Genomic DNA, 12,059 nt, shown 5'->3' with positions numbered 1-12,059 from the left:
GCAACTTTAGTTAGTGAAGGATAATCTGCACCTATACATGGCCATCATATACTTGAAGATGGTCCTGTAATCATAATTCAGCACTTCAAAGAGACAACACAAAACCTGGATACAATAATGAAGCAGAAACAGGCAGACAGTATGCGTGAAGTTGCTCTAATCCTGACATTATATCTTTTCGTAGTATTTTGTCCTGTGTGGGGTGACATCGTTGATCAGCTGTGCTGCCTTTCTTCATCTGCATTCAATTATAAAGCTGGCGACTGTCATCTTAATGATTGCCATCTACACCTACATTACCCATGTCAGTTTCAAAGAATTGAATGCGCAAGTGACTGCAGAATTGCCCAGGTAATCTTACATGGAACATCTGATGAGACATTGTTCAGAAATCAGCCTTTTAATCTGTCTGAAAACTTCTTCCCACAGCAGATTTCAAAACCCTGCACTGACCTCTAGTTGTGGTCTGACTGAGGTTTTATGTAGATTTACCGTTACATTTCAGCCTCCATATTATGTCCTCTGTCAGAGATTAGAATAGTGAAAGTGGAGGCAAAGTATCTATTCAGCATCCTTCTTATTTCACTGTTTAATTTCAACTTGCACGCCCACTGAGGACCACATGTCCCTTATGATTTTCAACATAACAATTTGCATTTATATAGTATTATCCATACAACAGAATGTTCCAAAGTATTTTGCAATTTTCAGAAGTACCTTAAAAGGAAAATGTGAAGTACAAAGGTAGCAAGATTAAGGGAGAGGATTCCAGAGTTTAGAGCCTTAGAAACTGACTTCATAATTACCGATGGAATGATTAAATCAGAAGTTCACGAGGGACAGTATTGGAAGAGTACATAACATTCCGGAGGCTGTTGGTCTGGAGAAGATTACAGAGATATGTTTTCTATCACAGCTCATTTTAATCTCTCTATTCCAAGGAGAAGAATTCCAGTTTCACCAGTCTCCACATAACTGAAATTCTTCACTCCTTAATGTGTGTAATGTCCATCTTCTTTTCAGTCATTCCCTTAATGCGCCTTATGACGACTGCCGACTAGACATTTTCCCATCAGTATTTCTGTTATCTTCTCAGAATTATTTCCCATTTTGAGGCCAGATAGAATTTTCTCCCTCACAGGTTTAACAGGAAATTACAGGTTCTTTAGCCTGACTTCAATCATTGGTAAGATTTTAGAGTCTATTGTTAAAGATGAGATTGTGGAATACTTTGAAGAGCGCAGTAAAATAGAGCTGAGTCAGCACAGCTTCATAAGGGGAGGCCATGCCTAACAAATCTGCTAGAATTCTTTGAGGAGGTAATGAGCCGTTAAATAAAGGAGATTAGGTGGACATGACCTATTCGGATTCCCAGAAGGCCTTTGACAAAATGCTGCATAGGAGGCTGCTTGAAAACAAAAAAGCCAATCGTGTTCAGATTAAGGTACTGATGTGGATAGAGGATAGGCTGGCTGGCAGAAGGCAGGGAGTGGAGATAAAGCTGTCTTTTTCAGGATGGCAACTGGTGACTATTGGAGTTCCACAGGGGTCAGTGTGAGTACCACAACTATTCACGTTATACATTAACAATGTGGACAAAGGAACTGAGGGCATTGTTGCTAAGTTTGCAAATGACATAAAGATAGCAGGAGGGACAGATAGTGTTGAAGAAGTAAATTGCCCATAGCGTTCAGGGATGTGTAGCCATGGGAAGTGTGGGATTACAGGGATAAATTGGGGGGACACTGTATCTCAGTTGGATGGTCTTCAAAGGGTTGGTGTGGACTCCATGGGCTGAATGGCCTACTTCCACACTGTAGGGAGCCTATGAAATTCATGAATTTCTTCAGTCAGAGGGTGGTGCATCTGTGGAACCCATTGCCACAGAGTGCTGATGAACTCAACTCTTTGAGCGTGTTTGAGACAGACAGAGACAGAGCCATTTTAATACTTTTTTACCTCAGACAGCACTTTTCAAAACCCACAACCTCTTTCATTGAGAAGAACAAGGGCAGCAGATATATGGGAACACCACCTCCTTCAAGTTCTCCTCCAAGCCACTCACCATCTTGACTTGGAAATATATCATCATTCCTTGACTGGGTGAAAATCCTAGAATTCCCTCCCTAAGGGTATTGTGAGTCAACCCATAGCAAGGGGACTGCAGCAGTTCAAGAAGGCAGCTCACCCCCACCTTCTCAAAGGCAACTAGGAATGGATGCTAAATATTGTACATCTAGTGATGCCCACATCCCACTAAATGAATTTTAAAAAATCACTCACAGTCTTGGATACCAAATACGATAGGCCACTGAACCTTCAGGGAAACAATCACCTCCTGGGTTTGGGCAGGGAAAATTTGTCTTTTTTTTACGGAACTGTCTAATGATGTCTTTGTCTCTTCCTCTTGCCCTCCCTACTTTTAGTCTTTTTTCGGATTGGCAGCGGGGAATCGTCTTTATGCTGACATTCATGTTTTTGGTGACAGTCTTTTACCAAGGACGACAGGTAACTTTCCGCAACTCCTAATTGCTGTCAATCACTTGTTGGTGGTGTGGCCCAATGTGTAGCCTCAGATGGTGAAAAATAGGTCCCAACCAGCCATCCCTGGAAGCCTATTGCATGCAGGCCTTAGACACCTTGCAATGCTGCAGGAGAAACGACTGACGCCTGGGTGCTGTACTATTGAATATTTGATGTTGACATGGACATATTGTTCATATCCCAGGAATCAAGGGACATGGGGACCAGGTGGACAAGTATTTCACCCCCTTGATAGTTAACCACAATCATTGGAGCAAACCCGAGGGGCTGAATGGCCAATTCTTGCTCCCATTCTTTATGATCTTCAGCCACAGTCATTATCCGTGATACTTTCTCACTTAAACACGAGACATTTACTCCATGTCATTGTCCAGAACAATATTCATCACTCCCTCCTTCGTTGCTGAGCTTGGAAATACTCTGATCAAGTAAGTTCTCTGGTATAATGTGAGATTTCAAATTGGTCCTTACGCTGTTACGTTAGCAGTCTAATTAGGGGACTTAGGGCACCCCATTACCACATGTCAGGCGGTTTGGCTTCAAGTAACTTACTGCCTCCCAACTACGTGAAGCTCTTTCTGTTCTGTGGCCTTTCAGATTGAAGCAACAGCACGACTGGACTTCCTGTGGAGATTGCTGGCCAGACAGGAAATGGATGAAATGGCAGTGATGCGGAAACATAATGAGGATCTGCTGAACAACATGCTGCCCAGTCACATCGCACGGTATTTCCTCGACAAAGACCCAGATGACGAAGTATGATAATAGTCCCAAGTGTAAATTCAACAGCAAGTATCACCCAAAACCTTTCATCCCTGAGACACACATACTCATTCCTCATTAGACTGCCAAACGCTCTTAATTTTGTGGCTGTTCACTGTCCTCCTATCAAGCACTCCCTGGACAGGGACAGCACAGAGTTAGATTCAGAGTAAAGCTTCCTCTGCATTGTCCCCCCATCAAACACTCCCAGAACAGAGACAGCACAGTGTTATATATTGAGTAAATCCTTTAAAAAATAATTGCCAGATTTTATCCAACATCCAGTCTTTCTCTATTGTTTTGTGAATGTTTCATTATCTAGTCTATGTCTAAATTTCTTTTGATGACAGTGTTGAATTTTCTTCAGCCATTCTTTCAGGCATCATTTTACAGAACATTCTAGCTCCCTGCTTCAAAACATGCTCTTCATGTTATCTCTAGTTACCAAAGTTACTTCTAAATGGCTATCCACTTTGGTGGGAGGACTAGAAAGGCAACGTATTACCGAAATAGAGAGAAACCTCAGAGTGCTTTGGTCCAGAGGAATCTAGGTATCCTTGTGCATGAATCACGGAGAACTAGTATGCAGCTACAGCAGGTAATAGTGTATTAAAGTAGGGAAGTTTTCCTGTAATTGTACAACGCATTAGTGAGACTGCACCTGGAATATTACAATTTTCTTCCCCTTACTTGTGAAGGAATGTAATTGCATTGGTGAAGGTTCAGAGAAGGTTCCTGAGATTGATTCTAGAAGTGAGGAGTTTGTTTTATGAAAAGACATTGAGCAGCTTTGAGGTTAGAAGAATGAGAGAAGATTTTATGGAGATATAAAGGATGCTAAAGGAGATTGTCAAAGTAGATGTGGAGAGGATGTTTCCTCATGTGGGGCAATCTAGAATGAGAGGTTTTAGCTTGAAGTTAAGGGTAGCAGGTTTAAAACAGATGAGATGATTAATAACATCAACTTTCACTACCTCTTCCCCCAGAATGCCATGGAAATTACTGGAAATGTTAAGTGCATCAAAGCATATAATAATGAGTATGGAGTAGTATTGGCAGTTAGTGGAATGGTATGCTCCTCCTGTAAGATATGGAGGATCAGGAAGAAGTCCAATTCTCCGAGCAGCTATATCTGCGGGAAGTGTATCCACCTGCATCTCCTCTAAGACAACATGGATCACTTGGAGTAGCAAGTGGACTCAATGAGGTGCATAAGGAGGCCGCAGCCCACCAATTCCCACAGCTACCTAGAGTACACCTCCTCCCAACCATGCTCCTGCAAAAATGGTATCCCCTATTCCCAATTCCTTCGCCACTGCCGCATCTGCTCCCAAGATGAGGCATTCCACTCCTGAACATCTCAGATGTCCTTGTTTTTCAAGGACCGCAGCATTCCCCACCCCCCCCCCCCCCCCCCCCACGCCACAGTGGTCAAAAACGCCATCGGCCACATCTCCCGCATTTCTCGCAACTCACCCCTCATACCCCCACCCCGCAGTAACAACCAAAACAGAATCCCCCTCGTCCTCATGTGCCACCCCACCGGCCTCCGGATCTAACGCATCATCCTCTGGCCCTTCTGCCATCTGCAATCTGACCTCACCACCAAAGACATTTTTCCATCCCCACCCTTGTCTGCTTTCTGGAGGGACCAGTCTCTCTGTGACTCCCACGTCCGTTTCACACTCCCCTCCAGCCCCACCACACCTGGCACTTTCCACTGCAACCACAGGAAGTGCTACACCTATCCCTACACCTCCCCCCTCACCTCCTCCCTCCTCACCCACCCTCCCTGCTCCCCTCACCCCCATCCCAGGCCCCAAGAAGACCTTCCACATCAAGCAGATGTTCACCTGCACATCTGTTAATGTGGTATACTGCATCTGTTGTACCCATTGTGGCCTCCTCTATATTGGGGAAACCAAGCAGAGGCTTGGGGACTGCTTTGCAGAACACCTCCGCTTGGTTCGCAATAAACAACTGCACCTCCCAGTTGTGAACCATTTCAATTCCCCCTCCCATTCCTTAGGCAACATGTCCATCTTGAGCCTCCTGCAGGACCACAATGATGCCACCCGAAGGTTGCAGGAACAGCAATTCATATTCCGCTTGGGAACCCTGCAGCCCACTGGTATCAATGTGGATTTCACAGGCTTCAAAATCTCCCCTCCCCCTACCACATCCCAAAACCAGCCCAGCTCGTCCTCGCCTCCCTAAAGAGTCCTCCCTCCCCCACCTATCCCCTCCTCCCACCTTGACCCCCATCCCCATCTCCTATCTACTAGCCTCATTCAGCCCCCTTGACCTGTCCGTCCTCCCTGGATTGACCAATCCCCTCCCTCCCTCCCCACCTACACTCACTTCTACTGGCTCTCAGCCCACCTCTTTGACTTGTCTGTCTCCTCTCCGCCTATCTTCTCCTTCATCCATCTTCAATCCGCATCCTCCTCTCTCCCTATTTATTTCAGAACCCTCTTCCCCTCCCCCATTTCTGAAGAAGGATCTAGACCCAAAACATCAGCCTTCCTGCTCCTCTGATGCTGCTTGGCCTGCTGTGTTCATCCAGATCCACACCTTGTTATCGCACAAGGGGACAGAATGGGATAGGAGTATCAGCGATGCGATCACACCAAAGGCTCAGCCCGGTAGATGGATGACCACCAGGACAGGCAAACAGGCATTGGAGGAGTTGCCTTTGGCCATTCCCCTCTCTAACAAGTTTTGAAAGCTGTTTTGGGTGGGTGGTTGAAGAATAGTCTTTCAGCAGAAATTAACAACAGCAGCCAGTTGACTAGCACCATGACTGTAACTGTTCAACACCAGGAAGCATCGATGTATAGGCCAGTGTTGGTCATAGGGGACTCAATAGTCAGGCAGAGTAAAATATTTCTGTAGCCATAAACGAGATTACAGGATGGTGTGTTGCTTCTCTGGTGCCAGGGTCAAAGATATCTCTGAGCATGCACAGGACATTCTGATGGAGGAGTTTGAGCAGCCAGAGTTTGTGTTCCATATTAGCAGTAACGACAGAAGCAGAAAGAGGGGTGTGGTCCTGCAAAAGTGGAGAAACCTTGATGGTTGAATGGCCAACTCCTGCACCAGTTCCTATGAATTTAGGGAGTTGGGCAGAAAATTGAAAAGCAGGGCCTCTAAGGTTGGAATCTTGAGTTTATGCACACTGTGTTTATGTGGTGTAAACACACTGTGTTTATGTGGTGCGTCCAGTTGAGTTTCTAGTCAATGATACCCCCCCCCCCAGGTTGTTGATAGTGGGGAGACAGTGATGGTATCACTGAATCCCAAGTGAATATCAAGGGATGGTGGTTAAATTCTCTCTTTCTAGAGATGGTCATGGCCTGGCATTTGCATGACGTGAGTGTCACTTGCCACTTGTCAGCCCAAGCCTGGATATTGTCCAGATCTTGTCCTGTTTGAGCATGGGCTGCTTTAGTATCTGGTAATGGTGATGAACATTGTGTAATCATCGGTGATCATCCACATTTCTGGCCTTATGATGGAGGGAAGGTCATTGATGAAGCAGCCGAAGGTGTTTGGGCCGAGGACTCTACCCTGAGAAAGTCCTGTAGAGATGCCCTGAAGCTTCGACCTCCAACAAACATGACCATCTTCTTATGTGTCTGATATGACTCCAACCACCAGAACATTTGCCTATTGATGCTAGTTTTGCTTGCGTTTATCGATGTGACACTCAGTCAAATGCAGGCTTGATGTCAAGGGCTGTCACTCTCACCTCACCTCTGGAATTCAGCTCTTTTGTCCATGTTTGAACCAAGGCTGTAATGAGGTCAGGAGCTGAGTGGCCCTGGCGGAACCCAAACTGGGCGTCACTGAGCAGGTTATTGCTGAGCAGATGCTGCTTGATAGCACTGTTACTGACACCTCCCATCACTTTACTGATGATCAAGGGCAGACAGGATTTGTCATTTTTGTGTACGGGACATAATTGTGCAGTTTTCCATGTTCATGGGGCGGTCCCAGTGTTGTAACTGTACTGGAACAGCTAAAAGTGCAGCAAGTTCTAGAGCATACATCTTCAGTACTACTGCCAGAATGTTGTCAGGGCCCATAGCCTTTGTAGAATCCAGTGTCTCCAACCATTTCTTGCTATCACATGGAGTGAATCAAATTGGCTGAAGTCTGGAATCTGTGATATTGTGGGGGTCACGCGACCTTTCTGGCTGACGATTGCTACAAATGCTTCCTCCTTGACTTTTGTACCGAAGTGCTGGGCTTTTCTATCATTGACAATGGGGATATTTGTGCAGACTCCTCCTCCAGTGAATTGTTTAATTGTCCACCACCATTCACAACTGGATGTGGCAGGACTGCAGAGCTTGGATCTGATCTGTTGGTTGTGGGATCACTCAGCTCTGTCTATCACTTGCTGCTTTCACTGTTTGGCATGCAAGTAGTCCCATTTGGTGTCACCAGGTTGATACCCCATCTTCAGGTATGCCTGGTGCTGCTCCTGGCATGCCCTCCTGTGCTCTCTGAACCAGGGTTGATCCCCTGGCTTGATGGTAATGGTTGAATGGGGGATATGCTGGGCCATGAGGTTACAGCTTGTGCTGGAGTACAATTCTGCTGCTGTTGGTGGCCCACAGCACCTCGTCAGTCTGGACTTCCTAGGTTTGTTTGAAGTCTGTTGTCATCGTAACATCAAGCCTTGATTGCTGGTATACCTTAATAGTTTCCAACTCTCCATGCCACTATCCTTTATCCTCATTTTCACATTACAATTTTCCTTTCTTACTTTGTCTCTTATAATATACCACCTAGAATCATACAACATGGAAACAGACCCTTTGGTACAACTCAGCCATGCCGACCAGCTTTTATAAACTGAGCCAGCCCCATTTCCCTGCATTTGGCCCATATCCCTCTAAACCCTTCCTATTCATCTACCTGCTCAAATTTTTAAAACTATTTTACAGTTGTACCAGCCTCTACCACTTCCTCTGGCAGCTCATTCTATACATGCACCAGCCTCTGTGTGAAATATTGCCCCTGAGGCCCCCTTTAAATCTTTCTGCTCATACCTTAAACATTTTGGCCTCTAGTTTTGACTCCCCTGTACCGGAAAAAGCCTTGACTATTCACTCTATCTAAGCCTGTCTTGATTTTGTATTCCTCTATAAAGTCATTCCTCAGTTTCCAATGCTCCAATTAGAAAGGTCGCAGCCCATCCAGCCTCTCCTTATAACTTACACACTCCAGTCCTGGCAACACTTTTTCTTTCTAGCTTAATCACATCCTTCCTAGAGCCCACGACCAGAATTATGGGCAGTGTTCTAAAAGTGGCCTTACCAATCCCTTGTACAACTGTAACATGATATCCCAACTCCTGTACTCAGTGCTCTGAACAACGAAAACAAGTGTGCCAAACAACCTCTTCCACCATAATAATAAAATGTGAGGCTGGATGAACACAGCAGGCCCAGCAGCATCTCGGGAGCACAAAAGCTGACGTTTCGGGCCTAGACCCTTCTTCAGAGGGGCTCTCAAGAAGGGTCTAGGCCCGAAACGTCAGCTTTTGTGCTCCCGAGATGCTGCTGGGCCTGCTGTGTTCATCCAGCCTCACATTTTATTATCTTGGATTCTCCAGCATCTGCAGTTCCCATTATCACTGACACAACCTCTTCCACCAGCCCATCTATCTGTGACACCACTTTCAAGGAACTATGAACTTGCACCCCTAGGTCTCTCTGTTCGACAACAATCCCCAGGGCCCTACCCTTAACTGTGTCAGTTCTGTCCTGATGTATCTTACCAAAATGCAACGCCTTGCATTTATCTAAATTAAATTCCATCTGCCACTTCTCAGCCCTTTGACCCATCTGACCAAGATCTCATTGTGCTCCTAGATAACATTCTTCACAGTTCCCTGTCCCACCAATTTTGCACATTTGATCCCTGTCTCTAATGTTTAGTTTAAAACCCTCTTAATATCCCTGGTTATATGGTTTGAAGAACACTGGTCATAGCACAGGTCAGGTGTCAGACACTGTAATCATTCAGACCCCACATTTCCAGCACTGGTACTGATCACCCCAGAACTGGAATCCCCTTTTCCCAAAACAGGCTCCAAGCTGGGTGTTCATATTTCGAATTTTATGTACCCCAAGCTCACATTATTCACGTAATGATCCATCACTTATAATCTTTGATGTTCTGCTGTTCAACATCTCCTCGTTTCTCATACTCTCTGCACAGAACCTCTTTCCTAGCTCTACTGAAGATATTGCTCCTTACATAGAACCAGTAACTGGATCCCCCTCCTCCCACTGCAAGATCCTTTCCAGCCCTAAGCAGGCACCCCTAATCCTGGCAGAGGGCAGGCAACACAGCTGTCTGGACTTTCATTTCTGTTCAGAATTTGTAAGCACCATTTCTCTTCAGTACATTCCTCACCTCGCCCACCCCTCTTTACTGTCTCCTTTTGATTGCAAACAGTTTGATTCTGCCTGAAACAGTTGTCGACGTTGCCACAATGATCATGAAAAGGATTTTGTGTTAGCAATCAAAGGTAGTGGGCTATATTTTTGTAAATTATGAGTTAGGCTTTTTAATATATTGCATTCCTGCTCTCTGTATAAACAAAGATCAAACTGGGGTCAGTACTGCTTCCTGAAGTGGGTCCAAGATGCGAATGGAGACAGGTTGATACTGAGTTCAGCAGCGCAGAAGCCCATCTCCATTTGCAGGGATATTGCCCAGTTTATTTATCAGTGTCACAGCCCCAAGCCTTCAACTGCACACATGGCCACCCACTTCTCCACACTCCTCCATTTCTTTCATTTCCCCTCTATTCCCCCATGTCCTCTTACACCATAATGTCTCCTCAAATCCCCCTGCAGGTCGAGCTCCTCGAACCCTCCCTCTACCCTCATAAATCACATGCCCTCTCCATTCTACCTATGGGCCCTGAATACCAGCTGGACATCTGCTATACTCACTCAGCAAATATCTATAATGGACAGAACTCCTGGGTCTCACAATAAGAATGGGAGGTATTTGAAATGCTTAGGAAACACATCAAAATAAACAGTCGCAAATTTAAAATCCACTGGTAAAGTGTTCCTGTACAAAATCACAAATCTGCTGATTAAACACACAATGTGATGGCGCCTGGAGTTCGCTGAGCATTTTAAATTTAAGGTCCCCCTTGGTCCATTTTTGACCACCCTTCACGCTATGCAAGCCTGACAGGAAAGCCCAGGCCAAGGTATTTAATATTCCCAGCACTTAGTTGAAGAAACTTCTGCTTATTAATATTCAAGTCTTTTTATCTCCACAGTGAATCTGTTTTATATTAACACCAGTCCTGCTCTGGGTTAACTGCTTCTTGGGGTTGATATTGGACTCTTTCTGAGTTTATCCTAACTGTGCTGTTTGTAAATATGATCTGCCATTTTCGTAGATTCCCTACAGTGTGGAAATAAGCCATTCATCCCAACAAGTCCACATTGACCCTCCAAAGAGCATCCCTCCCAGACCATTGCCTATCGTATCCCTGTAACCCTTCATTCCCCATGGCTAATGCACCTAATCTACACACCCCTGAACACTACAGGCAATTTAGCATGGCCAATCCACCTAACCTGCACATCTTTGGATTGTGGGAGGAAACTGGAGTACCCGGAGGAAACCCACACAGACACGGGGAGAATGTGCAAACTCCGCACAGACAGTCACCTGAAGATGGAATCAAACCCGTGTCGCTGGCGCCTTGAGGCTGCTGTGCTAGCCACCGAGCCACCGTGCCGCCAGTTGACATTAACCTTACTCTGTTTTAACAAGATATGACTATTCTGATGACATTGATTTTTTTAATCATTGCAAATTTTGTGTGATTTCCTTGCTGTTTTGCTATTTCTAGGAGCTCTACTGTGAATCACATGAGAATGTTGGAGTTCTGTTTGCTTCAATACCAGAATTTGCTGCTTTTTACTCACAGGCTGAGGGAAACCAACAGGGAATTGAATGCTTGCAGCTGCTTAATGAGATCATTGCTGACTTCGATGATGTAAGAATCTGGAAACTGATATTAATCACATATGGCTGGGTGACTGTGTTTACAAAAGGGCCTGTGCTCCACCTGCTTCTGTTCATTCTCAGCATGCACACAGGCGTCTGGGGTAAATGGATGAATACTTACTGTCCCTTCGCAGGGCAGGTTTGGAGATAGTGAACTCCTTTTGCTAACTTGATCCCTATAACAGGCATTCAAATTGTAATGACTAATTTTCATAGATCATATTATACAGTACTGAAGAGGTCTTTTGCCCCATTGAGTCTGTACCACCAAAAACATACTGAATCTACACAGTTCCATTTTCCAGAATTTGGCCCACAGCCTTGAATATTATGACTCTTCGCTGCTCATCCAAGAACTTTTTAAAGGCTGTGAGGTTTCCCGCCTCAACTACCCTCCTAGACAGTGCATTACGGATTCCTACCACCATCTGGGTGAGAAGTATTTCCCCAAAAGTCTTCTAAACTGCTTGCCTTTGATGTTAAAATTATGCCCTTTGTCATTGACCTTAATCTCCATCCACTCTGTGTTTATCCCTGTCATGATCTGATACAGCTCAATCAGGTCCCACCTTAGCCTTCTCTGCTCTAAAGAAAACAATCTGAACTTAACCTGCCTCTCTATCGAGCTAAAATGCTCCATGCCAGGCAGCAATCTAATAAATCCTCTCTACACACCCTTCACGATAATCATCCTT

The 12,059-nt window shown here is 45.1% G+C and overlaps 1 protein-coding gene across 1 annotated transcript in view; it reads left to right on the top strand.

The window, feature by feature from the left end:
* Positions 1–12,059, top strand: part of LOC125455212 (adenylate cyclase type 8-like) — a 163,959-nt gene that overhangs the window by 126,636 nt on the left and 25,264 nt on the right. The window contains exons 12-15 of the mRNA XM_048536930.2: positions 185–351; positions 2,427–2,508; positions 3,142–3,300; positions 11,207–11,353. Of these exons, the coding sequence (XP_048392887.1) occupies positions 185–351; positions 2,427–2,508; positions 3,142–3,300; positions 11,207–11,353 (555 nt within the window). The remainder of the gene's footprint in view (positions 1–184; positions 352–2,426; positions 2,509–3,141; positions 3,301–11,206; positions 11,354–12,059) is intronic.

The sequence above is a fragment of the Stegostoma tigrinum genome, chromosome 9 (genome assembly GCF_030684315.1).
Source record: "Stegostoma tigrinum isolate sSteTig4 chromosome 9, sSteTig4.hap1, whole genome shotgun sequence".
Lineage (NCBI taxonomy): Eukaryota > Metazoa > Chordata > Chondrichthyes > Orectolobiformes > Stegostomatidae > Stegostoma > Stegostoma tigrinum.
This window is presented reverse-complemented; position numbering and strand designations above follow the sequence as displayed.